This window comes from Cryptococcus depauperatus, chromosome 6 (genome assembly GCF_001720195.1).
Source record: "Cryptococcus depauperatus CBS 7841 chromosome 6, complete sequence".
Lineage (NCBI taxonomy): Eukaryota > Fungi > Basidiomycota > Tremellomycetes > Tremellales > Cryptococcaceae > Cryptococcus > Cryptococcus depauperatus.
Genome location: NC_089473.1, coordinates 214,708 through 230,656, shown reverse-complemented (window position 1 = coordinate 230,656; position 15,949 = coordinate 214,708). Strand labels below are relative to the sequence as shown.

At 43.4% G+C, this 15,949-nt stretch overlaps 6 protein-coding genes across 6 annotated transcripts; 4 read left to right on the top strand and 2 right to left on the bottom strand.

Moving 5' to 3' along the window:
- Positions 1 to 113: 113 nt before the first annotated feature.
- Positions 114 to 1,676, top strand: L203_104817 (ATP-dependent RNA helicase eIF4A; the record flags this gene model as incomplete). Its single annotated transcript, XM_066214193.1, has 6 exons — positions 114 to 121; positions 284 to 361; positions 412 to 592; positions 643 to 1,398; positions 1,443 to 1,576; positions 1,628 to 1,676. 6 exons carry the CDS (start codon positions 114 to 116, stop codon positions 1,674 to 1,676), a joined length of 1,206 nt encoding a protein of 401 aa, XP_066070290.1.
- Positions 1,677 to 2,086: 410 nt separating this feature from the next.
- Positions 2,087 to 2,711, bottom strand: L203_104816 (uncharacterized protein; the record flags this gene model as incomplete). The annotated part of the gene is made up of 5 exons (XM_066214192.1): positions 2,087 to 2,296; positions 2,372 to 2,410; positions 2,480 to 2,501; positions 2,562 to 2,634; positions 2,696 to 2,711. The coding sequence occupies 5 exons, from the start codon at positions 2,709 to 2,711 to the stop codon at positions 2,087 to 2,089; spliced, it is 360 nt and encodes a 119-aa protein (XP_066070289.1).
- Positions 2,712 to 2,956: 245 nt separating this feature from the next.
- On the top strand, positions 2,957 to 8,618 carry L203_104815 (uncharacterized protein; the record flags this gene model as incomplete). Its single annotated transcript, XM_066214191.1, has 15 exons — positions 2,957 to 2,959; positions 3,003 to 3,077; positions 3,128 to 3,188; positions 3,239 to 3,357; positions 3,413 to 3,547; positions 3,598 to 3,984; positions 4,038 to 4,309; positions 4,358 to 4,687; positions 4,737 to 7,305; positions 7,356 to 7,436; positions 7,490 to 7,547; positions 7,598 to 7,673; positions 7,719 to 8,120; positions 8,170 to 8,243; positions 8,296 to 8,618. The coding sequence occupies 15 exons, from the start codon at positions 2,957 to 2,959 to the stop codon at positions 8,616 to 8,618; spliced, it is 4,965 nt and encodes a 1,654-aa protein (XP_066070288.1).
- Positions 8,619 to 9,484: 866 nt separating this feature from the next.
- On the top strand, positions 9,485 to 12,123 carry L203_104814 (uncharacterized protein; the record flags this gene model as incomplete). Its single annotated transcript, XM_066214190.1, has 6 exons — positions 9,485 to 9,685; positions 9,734 to 11,272; positions 11,329 to 11,472; positions 11,523 to 11,606; positions 11,656 to 11,715; positions 11,761 to 12,123. The coding sequence occupies 6 exons, from the start codon at positions 9,485 to 9,487 to the stop codon at positions 12,121 to 12,123; spliced, it is 2,391 nt and encodes a 796-aa protein (XP_066070287.1).
- Positions 12,124 to 12,548: 425 nt separating this feature from the next.
- On the top strand, positions 12,549 to 14,659 carry L203_104813 (uncharacterized protein; the record flags this gene model as incomplete). The annotated part of the gene is made up of 5 exons (XM_066214189.1): positions 12,549 to 12,658; positions 12,700 to 13,086; positions 13,134 to 13,487; positions 13,546 to 14,267; positions 14,334 to 14,659. 5 exons carry the CDS (start codon positions 12,549 to 12,551, stop codon positions 14,657 to 14,659), a joined length of 1,899 nt encoding a protein of 632 aa, XP_066070286.1.
- A 166-nt stretch (positions 14,660 to 14,825) lies between these two features.
- On the bottom strand, positions 14,826 to 15,809 carry L203_104812 (uncharacterized protein; the record flags this gene model as incomplete). Its single annotated transcript, XM_066214188.1, has 5 exons — positions 14,826 to 15,230; positions 15,282 to 15,393; positions 15,447 to 15,493; positions 15,540 to 15,644; positions 15,696 to 15,809. 5 exons carry the CDS (start codon positions 15,807 to 15,809, stop codon positions 14,826 to 14,828), a joined length of 783 nt encoding a protein of 260 aa, XP_066070285.1.
- Between the last annotated feature and the right edge of the window lie 140 nt (positions 15,810 to 15,949).

The following is a 15,949-nucleotide window of genomic DNA, read 5'->3' as shown; positions in this document are numbered from 1 at the left end:
TTGCTTTGGAGTGTTTAAAACTCTTAAAAGAATAAAAACACAATAAATACAGCTTTGTCTGCGAGTTTACGAGCTAGGCGAAGCAACAGAAAAAAGAAACAAGAAAAATCAATATGTCTGAGTAAGTATGGTAACAAGTGGCGGCATGAACGTATAAAATGAAGAGAAAGGGATAGGAATGGGTAGCAATGGTGGCTGTATGAAAGAGCAATGGAGGAGAGGTGATTTGGTGGGGATGGGGAAAGCGACCGTTGTGATTGTGAGGTGCTAATGATATATCTAGCAACAAGGATGCAGCCGATCAGGGCCTTCAGATGGATGGTGACCTTATCCAATCCAATTGGAACGATGTTGTTGATAAGTGAGTTACCTCGTGTCTGCTGCGAAGAGACATTATTCATTTTAGTCAAGCTTCGACGACATGGCGTTGAATAGCGATCTCCTTCGTGGTGTTTACGCCTACGGTTTTGAGCGTCCTTCAGCTATCCAGCAACGTGCTATTATGCCCATTATCACAGGTCGCGACTGCATTGCCCAGGCTCAATCTGGTACTGGTAAGACTGCTACTTTCTCTATCTCCATTCTCCAAAGGGTGAGTTAGAAATTGCCATAATGGATGGTTATGCTAAAGATTCGGGGCAGATTGATACCACCGTGAAGAAGACTCAGGCCCTCGTTCTTGCTCCTACTCGAGAACTTGCTCAGCAAATCCAAAAGGTCGTCATTGCCCTTGGTGACTATATCAATGTCGACTGCCATGCCTGTGTGGGTGGTACCGCTGTCCGAGAGGACATTAATAAGCTCAACGAGGGTCCTCACATTGTTGTTGGTACACCAGGCCGTGTCTATGACATGATCAACAGAGGCGCCCTTAAGACTGAAGCCGTTATGATGTTCTGTCTTGATGAGGCCGATGAAATGCTTTCTACTGGTTTCAAAGATTCCATATATGAGATTTTCCAGTGTCTCCCTGCCGCGACTCAGGTTGTCCTCCTTTCCGCTACCATGGCTCCTGACGTCCTCGAGGTCACCAAGAAGTTCATGAGGGATCCCATCAGAATTCTTGTCAAAAAAGATGAGCTCACTCTTGAAGGTATTAAACAATTTTACATCAACGTTGAAAAGGAGGATTGGAAGCTTGACACTCTTTGCGATTTGTATGAAACCGTCACCATTACTCAGGCCGTCATCTTCTGTTCTACTCGTAGAAAGGTCGATTGGCTTACCGAAAAGCTTGGCGATCGTCAATTCACTGTCTCTGCTATGCATGGTGATATGAAGCAGGAGGGGCGAGAGCTTATCATGAAGGAGTTCCGATCTGGCTCTTCCCGAGTTCTCATCACTACTGATTTGTTGGCTCGTGGTATTGATGTTCAACAAGTTTCTTTGGTCATTAACGTAAGTTAAAAATTAAATTTGGGGAAATTGCTGACAACCGGCAGTATGATCTTCCTTCTTCTAAAGAAAACTACATTCACCGTATCGGTCGAGGCGGTCGATTTGGTCGAAAGGGCGTTGCTATCAACTTCGTCACCAACGAAGATCTGAGCATGCTAGAAGAAATTAAGACTTACTAGTAAGTGTCAATCAGATCAAAGAAGAGGTTGCTTGTCTGACATCCTCACAGCAACACCCAGATTGATGAGATGCCTCTCAACGTTGCCGACCTCATTTAATCGCTTAATTGTCACACACATTCATTCCGTTTCATCTCGACATCTCAAAAATTACTCTTTATTCTTTCACTTCCCCTTATCGCCTCAATGTACCCGTCGTGGAAAAGTCGTCGCAAAGGTCGGAGACCGAGACGGCTCTGTGGTGGAAGGGTCATGTTGTTTGAGGAGGCAGCTTTTGTGGACTCATTTAGGTTAGGGAGACGGTTCACTTGGCTTTCATAGTATGGCTTTGTGCATGATATTCTTATTACAATATGATCGTAGTCTGATTTTGGCTTCGAGACTGTTGACTCATGTTTATTGATGAACTTGGAACCAGGTAACCTGGAAACAAGGCTACCACTTTCTAAGCCTAGCTCTAGACTGTCCGATTGTATGTAAAATGCTTCAGCTCGGTATTGTAAGATTACTTAGACTAATCTCTTGTCCCCCACCACTGTTTCTGTCCGTTTTTGATCTTCTCCTTGACTTTGTCCTGGTAGCTCACTTGCCGCCTCACTAACCCTTGTTATAGATGGTTGTTCTGTTGGTTCCGATGTCTGTCGTCCTTTTTTAGCAATTCTATCTGTCTTCATACGTGCTAACTCTTCTTTGATAGCAGCGTGAGTCTTTGGGGGTTGCTGGCCGTAAAAGTAAGATTAGCTGGCTTGACGTTTGACAAGGCATTTGGCTAGCAAAATCAAGCAACGGCTCACATGTGTGGCCTCATAAGGCGGCCAGGATATCTCTTTGAGCTGTAGTATATGTAACAAAGCTTAGCAAAGTGTATACATTGACATAGGATAGAATATAAGATGACTGACCGGTCGAACATTGTTATTATACCTGCAACGTTAACAACCACATATCAGTCTTTCAACCACACGGCAAGAGACAAAGGCTGACCATTCTGGGTCTCCAAATTTGACCATAATGTAGATGGGCGTAAAGAGATAGAAACCGAATTTGAATATCTCAACTACATGTTGTTTCGAGTCAATTCAAACGGCTACTGTATATCTTGAAGCTCATGCACGTACGATTTGGTCCTCCCATTTCTAGCTTCGAATCTTTATACAATTTCTTTCCTGAAAAGGAATGATGATACTTTGAGAAATATAAATGTTGTAGATGTATATAATCTTTTTAAAAAAAAGTTGTGACGAAAGCGTTTTGCGTCAACATCCGTTGTTATTCCTTGCATATTCCTCATTTTCGCATTTGAATAGTTATGGACGTTTACATTTCATGTTTATATTTACATATACAAACATCTTCTTGCGCATGACTAGAACAGCTAAATGGTATGTGCTTCAGTATACGTATTAGTCCACTCATTATCAACAGGACCACAATCTCTTGATATCAGAGCTGCAAGCTCTTACAGTAGAGACTAAAAGGCGAAATCCAGAGGTTAGAGATGTATGTGGTGCAGGAAACAGCCATGTAGAACGACATGTTGACTTTGGTAGGCAGGCGAAACTGCGTTGGAGGTGCTCAAAGGGGGACAACTACCTCGACAGACTCTACTGGGTGGGACCATTTCAAGTTTGATTGTCAACATGAGCTTATCCAAATGGTAGATAATGCGGATACACTGCTACAACCTGTAATTCTCGGTTGCAAATTAAAGGCAGTTAAAGTTATTGCAATTAGTATCGCGGCGTTGCAACGACTTGTCGCACTTGGAGGCGTGCCTACAGTAAATTCAACTTGAAACGCCATAGCAAACTTAGACGTGCTGATCAACTGTGCAGGATAAGCTGCCACAAGTTTTGTCAACACTGAAGGGTGTTTCAAATCAAGCTGTTGACATTCAGCTGAAAATCTTGCAAACTCTTTTATCCATCCTAACATTTAACAAGGATATTCATGAAGAGATTCTTGGGAATGTGTGTATCATAGTCTTATCACATCGACTCATTGCTCAACCATCCTGTAGGTCTTGCTGCTTTGTTTCAGATTACAAGACTCTCGGGTATCTGTCGTATCCTCAACCGCAGCGGCTACCCTACGACAAGCTGTCATGCTCATCTTTGATAAGCTATCCGCATCCTCAGTTCCATCTACACCAGCAACTATCTCCCTCGACCTTCCAACCGAACCGCCACAAAGATTAGAGGTTACCCCTTCAGCGATGGATGCCTACAGCGTCTTCTCGGATCTGTGCATTTTGTCCGCATCGGCAGGATCTCATGGCCCAGCTTTCAACTTGTGGAAGGGGGACACCGAGAAACCGAAGTTGTTGAAACTCAAGGATTTGCAAAGAACTTTTGGATTAGAGTTGATTGAAAGCATTCTCAGTGGATACGAAAGCTGCGTCAAAAAGGTTCATATTGCCTCATGGTAATTCGATAAAAAAGCTGACTAAAAGCTGGTCAGAGGCCAGAGTTGTTATTCCTCTTGCAACATTCGCTTCATCCTCTTCTCCTCAGGCTTTTATCTGAAAAACCCACATTTCCCGTAGCCCTTCGGGTCTGCCGATTAATTTTTCTTTTAATTCGTTCTTTTATTAATCAACTATCAGAAGAAATTGAAACGTATCTGAATACATTGCTGAAATTGGGTGCGGGAGATATTGAAGGGGAAACCACAAAGAGCAAGGAGTCAGTACCACCTTGGTTACGAGTTTTGGTGCTGGAAATCTTGAGAGCGTTCGCTTTTGTTGTTATTTGTGATGAATTGAGCTGACGCGCTTGCAGAATATGCGGTGATTACTTCCTACTTCAAAGTATTTATATCCATTATGATCAAAAGCAAGGTGGGCCTATGCTCTATACCAAAATCATATCTGCGCTAGGTCGACTTGTGAATGAGAAGCCTGCTTTACTAGGCATCAATGCCCAAATACATGGTGTAGGCGTTCCTGCTACAGATTCCTCAAGTTCGGCTGCAAGCTTGCATGCTGGTTATTTCGATTTGGGTCTCGAGATGGTAGCTTCCGCGGCTAGTGTAGGTGTGTCGACAATGAATGCCATGATGGGTGCTAGTGCAGGGGGCTTGGGTTCGCAATCAACCTTAAAGCTAAGACTGTGAGCCTGACTTTATTTGAAATTTTATATTGTCGCTCATTTCGTCTAGAATAGAGCAGCATGACAAAGCAGAAGCTCCTCTGGTGCCAGAAACATACGTCTATTTTCTTGCACTTCAATCTTTAAACTCTATGGCGCAAGGTATCTATTCTGACGTTAAGAGCAATGATCCTCCTTCTGCTGCTGCGAGAGGCATGGCTTCTTCCGCATGGCCGGCACTTCTTGCAGCTTTGTCGTATTGTATAGCCACCAATCTTTCTCACTCAATTTTTGCTGAGGTGCTGAAAGCCTTACAAGATTTTACTATTGCGTGTGGCTTGCTTGAATTCTATACCCCTCGAGATGCTTTCCTCAACACTCTTGGCAAGTATGCAGTGCCACCGCCTGCGGTTTCTGCGATGCAGACTTATTCAGAGATACCTCATGCGCAGAGAAATGCCGGTGGGATTGCGGCCGATGCGCTTGGCTTTGCCTCTTCGCTCGGTACTAGCGCTCCTGTTGGACCGCCTGGTTTGTCCGAGAGGAACATGGCTTGCTTGAGAAGCACCATTTATGTAGCTAGAGAGTTGGGTCCAACCTTAGGCAAAGCATGGCACGACGTACTAGAAATTTTACAGAACGCCAACTTTATGCTCTCCGCCAGAGCTTTATCTGTTCCCAAACGGCAGGCACCAGGATCGCCTCATAAGACAGCGTCGCCACAATTATCCAAAGTTCCCGAATCGGTTGAAACAAAACCTGACATACTGCAAGATCTTGAACCCGAATCGATCTTGCTGCTGATCAACGCATTATTCGAGTCATCAAAAGATCTACCTGATGAAGCTTTCACAACTTTCGTCGTCGCTCTCTGCCAATTGAGCTCGGAAATGATTGGGGTGGATTCTCAAACTTTAGTCGGACATGACACAGCCTCTGAAGTATCGATTCCCTCAACGCCAACGGCTTCCGTGGGTTTCAACCCTTCTTCAGACGTCAACAATCGGAGAAGGACTAGTGGAATAAACATTTCACATAGCATCAAGTCTGAAGAAAGATCTTTCAGCTTGACAAAGTTAAGAGTTGTGTCAACCCTAAATTTAGATCGGATCGTATCTAGGGAACCCAATGTAGGATGGACAGTCATTACGCAGCATCTTCTTGTTGTTGCTCGGCATTCGGTCGCGCCTTCGACTATTAGAATACAGGCTTCAGATACCTTAGGAGAGATATTATTCACTTCCGTCAAGGTGGGGAAGGAACCGGGGATACAGCATCAAGTGTTCAACGTTCTTATACACCAAGTGGATACTCATCCAGTCAGTAACTCGGTGTCGACTGATTATGATGTCCGATCGTCTGGATATCAAACTCTCAATCACCTGCTCGAATCGTTCGGACATTGTTTGCAAGTAGGGTGGGAGACTGTATTCGATATATTGGACAAAGTCTGTCAAGATAAGGATTCAGCCTCCTTACAATCGCTCAAAACCTCAGACTTATCTACAAACCTACGTAGGCAATCCGCCTTGTCCAATAAAGGCAGTGCCAACCTCATCCGTATCGCGTTTCCTTCCCTCACTCTCATTTGCACCGACTTTCTTACTTCTCTTAATAACGATGCTATGCGTCATTGTATAACATGTCTGGGATGTTTTGGTCGTCAAAAAGAAGATGTCAATATCACGTTGGCCGCTATCGGACTCCTATGGAATGTCTCTGATGTGGTACAAGGTGACTCAGGAGATTTGTGGCTCTACCTCCTTTCAGAACTCCTAGCTCTTGGACATGACAACAGAGTCGAAGCCAGGAACAGTGCTATACAGACTCTGTTCAGATGTATTGAGCTGTATGGCTCAGGCTTGTCGCCTCGCCTTTGGGAAGATGTCTTCAATAAAATCATATTCCCTCTTCTGGATGGCGCACAAGGTGAAGAGTCCCAGGTAATTGTGCTACAATCGGTTGGCTTGATTTTTGGAAATTTTATGCTGTATGTCAGTGCACTCGAGACCTTCGATAAGATCTACCAGCATTTTTTAGACCGAATTGAGTATGCTTTTAATGAAGAGTCGAGGGTGTGCTGTACAGCATCATTGGAAGCTTTAGAGAAGGCTCTAATCTCTGTGAAGGAAAACAAACAAGGACTAGGTTTGATGGCATCCAAGATTGTCGATGCTTCTTGGCGGACATTTGCAAGCATGGGCGAATCGTTCATTAGCAAAGCGCCCTACACTCAAGAAAATTTAATTGCTCTCGTTCGGATTGGTTCTCTGCTACACGATAACTTCGATCCAGGCGAGTCACAAAGATTAAACCAACTTTCGAGTATATTGTGTTCCATCATGGCCTATGTCAGATCCCCTGAATACCGTCCTGACGTTGATGTTATGTCTCCTTTACAAAACTCCATCTGTCAAGTCATGAGCAACTCTAACTTGTTTAATCCTGGCTTAGTCTTAGGCAATTTGTCAAAATTTTCATCACTCGCTTACGTCGACAACCGAGACCAAGCCACAGATGCAAAATTAACATATGTAGCATTGTCCAAATGGGGCATGCAAAAGATGTATAAAATCTTTCAGAAAGTTTCGCAGATGAAAGAGCTTTACGAAGATGGTACGGTTGAAGCGATGTTGACTGTAAGTCTCTATGGAGCAGATCTTGTATAAGAGTTAAAAGTGCTTGATAGGTTTATTCTATACCAATTAATCTAAAGTATGATTGCCCACCTGCTAATAGGTTTGGCAATGATATTCCATTATGGAAAAATGTTAGTATTTGACGGATTGTACTAGGCCAATGTGTACTGATTAAAAAATTTAGGCAATGACAATATTCACAAATGTTTTGGGCATCGTCATTCCTGTTTTAGATGCACAAAGTATGTTATTACTTAGAAAAATAGAGAAATTGATGCTGAGACACACGTAGCTATAGAAATTATAAAGTATGAAAGGCTTTGGACACAGACTATGACGGTATTGAATGGAATACTAAAAGCTAAACCGTGAGTTGTCTGAAAAGGAGCGTAAATTTTACTCACACTTCGTAGGTCGACGGATGTCTCAGAGGATGAGGACTTTGTTGTGGAGCAACTTACCCGTCTGGAAGCAATTATCATTCCTCGCTTGGGCGACCTTCGGGTGCCCGACGATATAATTTCGCAATTTGCCGGAATGCTCTGTGAAGCTAGCAGGCTTTATTGCTATGATGACACAAGTAATGAAGGCACAACTGCCCCTGGCACACCGTTGACACAGGAGAATTTACACTATTGGGCTTTTAATCTCTTAGTTAGATTATCAAAGAAAAGACACGATGCGCAAAGTAAACATCAAGAAAAGCAGCAACGAATAGCAAAGCTGGCACTACCATCTATGTTGAAAAGATTTGATGAGGCTCTAAGCAGATTTATGAAAGACAAAATGCTACGAGGAAATTTACCCATGGGCCGGTAAGATTAAAGACAAATGATGCATGAAGGCAAACTGAATTTAGCTCAGGACCCGTGAGGAAGAACTGCTGTTTGTGTTGAGACATTTGGCGACATTTGCCACATGGGATCCATTACCATCGCGTGAGTGTAATAATACAAAAAGTCTTTTTTACGAGATTTGACAATACGATAGCAACAAAAACGCTCACTACCGCATACAATAAATCCCATCGCTCTCATCTCTTCCAATTTTATCCCCTGCTCCTAAAGCTCTGTTCGACCCAAGATCATATGCCATCTTTATGGGTGCTGCCTTCTGAGCAAGTTGAATTGTTTGATTCAGAGTATGAAAGGGTTGGGAATAACGTGGAGACTGGAGAATTGCAACAGGAGGAGGACGTTGATGCGGGAGATGGTCAAAACTTGATAGAAGTGAACGCAAAAGATCTTGCTAGGAGGTGTCTTGAAGTCATTGGAGTAGAGCTGGGACTTGGAACCCATGTCAGTAGTGCTTGAATAGACTTTATAAATTGTATATAATCTATACAGATAGGCTACAGTATCGTCCACAAATGAATAAGCCACTGTATTATATGAAACTTTGTCTTATGCTATGGTTTTTTCCATTGCCAAATACAAGATAAACTCTGACTGTTGCTTACACCCTTAAGAATTGTTTTTTCTTTAAATAAATAAATTATTGTAGGCTTGAGTGCCTCACTGTAATTAAGAGTTTTATTACTTAAGGTTCTCGTAGAAATGCTTAAGGTCGAATACGGCAAAACTAGCACTGGTGGTGCATATGAAATGAAGTATGAAAGAGAAACTATTCTATCTACAATTATTGTAGGCTTGAGTGCCTCACTGTAATTACAATTGGTATTATTTAAGGAATACGTAATTACTATTGTCACGAATACAGCAAAACTAGCACTTGTTTACTGCATAGACAAAAAAGTATGGATGAGAAATCTATCTATCATTCAACCTTATCCATCCATGTCCCCTCTCTTAATCCCTCGGGGTTCCAGAGTGTGGCGATGTGGAGGGCTTGCACTTACAATTATGTATTCTACGTTGACGGACTTATCCGGGTTTTCCCATGTGGCAGCGTGAAGTGCTATGCCTTACAATTATTTATTTATTTTTAACAAATGACGTTTTCCGTTTGAAAGTTATACTCTGCTTGTTAAAGAATAAATTCTTCACCAAAATCGCTTTATCATGTAAACAAGTTATTTCTTTTTCTTTATTTCTTTCTCTTTCCATTCTTTCTTTTTTATCTTTCTTTCTCTATTACTAACATCCAGTTAATATACACTGCAGTACTAACACTCCTTACGTTCTCTTTCTTTGCACTTACTGCTGACACTCTTTTCACCATGTTACGCTGCCTCGGCCCTAGGATACGCAAGCGTCGTCCAGCAAACACTATCTATCCTACCGTCCAGCTCACCCATCCTTCTACCCGTATCTACCATGTCAACGAGCTTGACGTGCCCCGGCTCGTCAGACAGATGGGCGCAGAGAAGAACCCGAAAAACATCAAGGTCTGCTTCGAATGGTCCAAGGTGGTCAACAAGGTCAGCACTACATAGTCGTTCCTTGCATTGGTGACTGACGATGCCTAGCCCATCGATACTCCACCGCTGCATAACCTAATGCTGCCTACTGCTGCTGCTGAAGAGGCCAAGATGCTTTCAGAAACGGGTGAGGCAAACAAGAAAAACCGGCAGACGATCTTGGAGCGAGCGTTGAAGTACTTTCGTCGCTGGCGCGCGAAGAGACGGGCTGCTGCTGCAGACGTTGTGCCAAATGTGGCAAGCTCTGTGGATCGGAGGGAGAGACTGAACACGATATGGTTTGACCATGAGTTTGAGGATGCTGACCAAGTCGTCAAGTCGATGGAAGACGCCGCTATGGCGAGGAAAACTCGATCACGAGGGCCAGCCACCATGGCTTGTCCAGAGGGCTGGGTAGCTGGTCAAGATTGCAAACCTACGTCCGCCACTCCACGCCCTGTCGTCTATCCGATTGATGAAGACATCGACAGTATCATAAACATCTCATTGCCAATATCCATTATCAATGTATCTATCGCTGACCCCGCACCCACTACTACCATTGTTGAGACTATAGAAAAATGGGATCCGACTGAGATCATAGTTGAATCGGCATTCAACATCGATACTTCAATCACATCAACTTTTGAAAGCGACATTACACATTGTTCAGATACCAGCGCTCAATATGTAAATGTTGAACCGGCGTCTGTCTCTGTTGAAAACAAGCTCTCTGAAAATTTTGGTGTTTTAAATGTCAAGCCTCTTCCTGTGCTTCCAATTTCCCACAATACATTTGAAGAGTTTGTCCCAGCTCATTCATACGAAGTCGATCATGAACTCAGAAGACATGTTTACAGTCAGAATTTGCATCAAACTGTCGATCCATCTTCCATAGCCGGAACACAAAACGCAAAGTTCAATCCTACCATATTCATTAGTGAGAACACCATACACAAGCAAGAAGAAAGTTTCAATCTCGACGACAACGTCGCTATATCTTGCAATTTATGGATGAAATTCGGCAACTCTACAGAGCCTGCCCTTGATATTTCCGCCTCAATCTTGCCAGATCCACTACGAAAAGCTATCCCTCAACCTCAGTGTTCTGAGATAAGATCCGTCAAGTCTGGCCATACATATGGAAGTAATGAGGGCAGCGTAACCGAGTCTTCTCTCGATTTTTGTTCCAACTCTGTTACCATAGACTCAACTGTTGCTAATTTTGAAAACAAGTTCTGCGACAAAAGCTTCACTACCCAAGAGTCAATTCCTTTCATTTCTCAAGCTATGCCGGCTCTTCAAGACAACAAAACCCACTGCATTCAAGTCCAAGATATTCTTTCTCAAGAAATCACAACTCCTGCAAGCGGCTCGAGCTTTCATACAGCCCAAAATTCCCACGCCAACAGTCACACATCTGAGGACACTGAGGATCCCACCAAAAAGAATAAACAAGAACAGCATGCTCCAAATCCGTATTTCTACCAAGCCCCCAAAGTCTGTAATCACGAAATATGTCCCAACTCGGCACCTTGTCTCCAACAACAAACATCTCAATCTCAAGACAATGGTCTTAAGTGTGCTACATCTGCATCGTTTAAAAAGGTGAGCATAGAGGTGTAATTTTATCATAGCCCTATCCCGAACTCATCATTTGGTAGGCCAAGTATACCCAACCCCCCCGCAATGGTATTGAGACAAGTAATAATATGATTGACAATTGTCAGTATATGGTCAAGCCTTACACGGCTGTGGTTTCCAGAGATGACAGTGCTGTCGGACAAATGAGGCAGTGTGCATCTCAGGTACGTGATTTGTCAATACTTTTGGGGATCATCCTGACGGCCAGCAAAAGGAAACTGGGCCAATGACAGAGAAAAGGGGGCCGTTACTTCTTGCAAGAATAGACAACCATCAAGGCCGGTGGTCTGATGATAGCGTAAGTTTCGCACTATGGCTTAGGATTCTTAGGTTGACAAAAATCAAAGTCTGAAGCATTGAGCTCAGAAGACAACATTTTGTCACGCCTGTCTAGGGAATCGTATCATGTAAGCTTTACTCATATACAATCGTTATAATCTCACGAATTGTAGAAGTATTTCAACCAAACAGCCATCTCACCAACTTCTCAAGTATTTCCCGGCTTTTTCATTGTTCCATCGGCGAGTAACAAACAGCCTCATACAAACGCTTTTGTCCATGATATCCATACAAATAACAGACTTCCTGCATCTTCCAAAGCGCCCTTTGCCCAAATCGAACCCAACAGCCATCCCAGGGCATTGCAGCCCTTAAACTTCCCGCCCGCCAAGGAGAACAAGTCCCCAAGACAGTCGAAAGCTACCTTGAGCAATGAATGTGCTCTTGATAGACCTTTTGAACGTCGTCCACTCTCTCCTCGGCGACGTCAAGTATTGAGAGAGCTTCCGCGTGGTCAGAGGTTCCCTATGCTCTAAGGGATTCCACTTTCAATGCACCAATCTCCTGAAACAAAAAGGCATTTCTCAACTGATTCAACAATCATGCGCAGGAATTTGTTGTCCCTGTATGTACTACTTGACAACATCGCACACGGTTTGTCAAAAATTGTAAAGTTCTTGGTTCTGATTCTCTCCCACTCGTCCTTTTTAGAATGAACAGGAGTATATTGTTGGCCTTTCCAGTTGCTGAATGTATACGTAGGATAGATGAGCGCAATTTCTTTACGACAATGATAGAATATACTTTACTTTGACGCCCATTATGCATCTTTTGTTATTCTGGCAAAGAGACGAACACAGAAAGTGGAGGCAAGGAGTACGCGTCAAACTCCATAAATGAGTTGTACTTTCGCGTCTCCCAAGTTGAATCTTGATTTTGTCTTTTAACTGACAACTACAAAATGGCTGCCTTGTCTCAATTTCCTCTTCCATTACCATATAGCCTTAATCTTCGCTGCCCCTTGCCCAAAAATCCTAAGCCAATCGTGCCAAGCTGGCCTCTACCAGTCGTGTAAGCTCCTTTCCTCACAACCTAGCACTAACCTATCTCAGTGGTTGTAGCAGCATAGAAGATGAGAAAATTGAGGATTTTGTCAAAAGAAGATACTGGGAAACTCTATTTCTTCCCGAAATGCTCGCACCCTTGAAGATCTTCGCAGCAGATCTTTTACGGGTACCCAGATTATCTTTGGTAGATTGTATCAGACCTCTAATGTTGAGCCTTGCGTCAATTGAAACTCGCCATCGTAGGACCATCTTGCCCATCTTGACCTCTTGTATCAGCGAAACAGATTTGACAAAGGGGGAGGTCGCAATGGACAAGAAAGAGGAGCAAGTGGTGAGGGCGAGCATAGACCTGAGGAAAGCGAGTAGAAGATCGATGGACGATGGGATTGTCATTATTCCGAAAGAGATAAGCGACACGATCGAAAAACGAGAGTGGGTGCACATCTTTCTTGAAAATATGATACCTGATAAGAGAGTAGGACATTAATTCAAATCATCTTACTATTATTGTATTTTACTGTTCGACCGGGGTTGCAGAACTTATCAGTTGCAGAACAACCAAATCCGCGAAAACGTCAACGTCCTTCCTCTCATAATCCCACTTCAGCTGCGGCTGGCGTTTCTCCTATCGAGCATCCAGAAGTCGCAATCGAGCTCCTGCTAGATAGATTGAGCGTCTGGCAAGCTCTGTCTGATCTCAACCTCGGGCATGGGCCTACTTTGACCACGATGACCGGGATAGGCACGACAATTAGCAAAGACTCAATCAAGGCGACCGATAACCCCGTTGACAAGATGCTGCGTTCTTTTTGGAGTGCTGTATTATTACCTTTGTGTGTATTGACCTTAACTCTCTACAAGATACGCATGATTCTGATTTGGTATATACAGTTTCCTCAAGACATACCCAAGCATATTGAGATCTTACCATACCAAAATATTTGGTATGCCCCCCCCTCTAGAGCTTATCCCTCCAAAAACAAGTAAAAGACCTCGTAAACCAAAACTCACGCGAGCCTTGCCATCGACTGAGAACAACCTGGTTTCCGCGACCGGTAAAGCTCGGGAAAGACTTGTATCAAATACGGAACAGGACCGAACGAAAACGCCACAGGAAGAAAAAACGAGAAGGGGGAAAGAAAGGAAGAGATCCGATGAAGGAAGAGATGCAAGTTCACGAGGACCTTCTCGAGCATCTTCAGATGCGGCTGTTAGCTCGATTGATAACGGCTTTCCATACTCGTCAACACGAATCAGTTCACAATCTCATATTGCCTCTGTATCTGTTATGTGTCATCCACGATCGACGTCGATTGACCCCCTTAATATACCAAAAACTGAAGTTGCATCGTCATCACTCGCTGGTCTTACGACGCTTTCAAAGAAGAGCATTTATCGTCAGCCGAGCGGGAAGGATTTATTCAAGAATCGAGAAGTCGGTCTGCGCCGGGCTGGGTCCAAGAAGATTGAAAGTGGAAAGGATTTGGGATTGGGAATGGGATTGAAATTTGCGAGAGAAGATAGTCAGGATCATAGTCAAAACAAAAGTCAAAGGTTCTTGGGGAGGGGTCTTATGGGAAGAATGACAAGCAATGATGATGAGAAAAAGTCTAGTAAGTCTCGTGTTCAAATCCTTTGTTTGATGTAGTTTTGGAGGGAGAATCTGATTGTCCAAACAGGAGCAGATGGTGACCAGACATTAGTCATGGCTACACCTTCCAAGCCTCGCCGATCATCATGCACTGGCCTTAAAAGATTGTGTTCCACGCCCGTACATGAAGACACCTATTTGCACTCGTCAGAACGAGCATTTGTAATTGAGACGCCAGTGGCCACAGAACGAAGGATGGTAGGCAAGGCAAATTTCGTGTCTGAAACGCCTACGGCATCTGAGAGGATGAATTTTAGCTTTCTAAGCTCCTTGGAGAAAAGCGGCGATGGAGACAGAGAAGATTCGTTGGGAGATCTGATGGTGACGACTGATGAAGAGGATGGTGACCGTTAAGAAGCAAGGGGTTTTATCTTTGAGACATCTGCTAGAAACACGTCTTAAAATTTAACGTAGCAATGATAATTGACATTACATGGCAATTTAATGAATGGCCATATCTATGCTAAACCCTCTATTCTGCTCGTGATATTTGAAATGAACTATAATGTACCAAGATTCTCTATGCAAGCTGTATCCCGCTCGATTTGTGATTCGGCATTTGCGCATCCTCGTCTTCTCCAATATGAAAGACTGGGGACGCTACAGATGAATGACCGTTTACGCCTCCTAGGGTTATCTCGTCTTCATCCCTGGATCTACCGCTATCGCTTCCTTCATCCCAGACTGTTGCTCTTTGCTGCCACTGTTGTCCCGAAAGCGCTGTGTTTGAGGTAGGTGCATCGAAAGCATGTTCTCTACCTTGTGCATCTCTATAGCGACCCGCTCCTTGAGCAGAGAGAGGCTCATACAAGGAGTGGATTTCTTGTCTCTTAAGGTGTTGTTGATAGGCGAGGTGAGCAAAGTAGAGGAAAAGAGATGAGCCGAGAAGATTTGAGAATATATCGGCAACTTGGAACGTTTTCCACTGAGATTTATTAGCTTCTTCATTTACACATCAAGAACCCCATAGATATACAGGCAAGAGAGCTTGGACAAATTCAGAAACGATGCCTCCAACGAAGAAAGACAAAATTAGAGTGACAATAAGTGGTGCTCGACGAATGTACCATACTCTTCTGCCAGGTCCTCTGTAGTCTACGTTAGCGTGGTTAGTGACTTGGAAGAGTAAATGGGTAATCACTCCGGAACTTCAATCACAAAATATAACAAAAATGTGGCAAAACCCAACTACTAGTTGTCAGATACTACCTTGAAGCGTCTGAAATATACATACACCAAAGAAATGTAAAGCTTTATCGTTTATAGGCAAATCCGGTAACGGCGCCATCCCCAAAACACCCAATAAAATTATCCAGGCAGCTGTAGCAAACACCATTGCCTTTTTTCGTCATTAGCCACGTACAAAGCTGCTACAAAGACCATAACCAACCGGACGGATGTTGAGTGGAGAGTCTCTTATGGGGTATGACTGCATAAGCCACAAAGTGAACTTGTGCCATAACGATTGTATAGCCTGTGTTGGTATTGGATAGGTGGTGGGCATAGTTGACTCATAAGAAATGATAAATAGAAAGTGAGAAAAGTCGTGGAGGTAAGAATTAATTGGATTATTATCCATAACGGCATGTCCGGACTTTATTGTATGTCCGGACGTCTAAACTATCAACAGTCAGTTGTTGTATT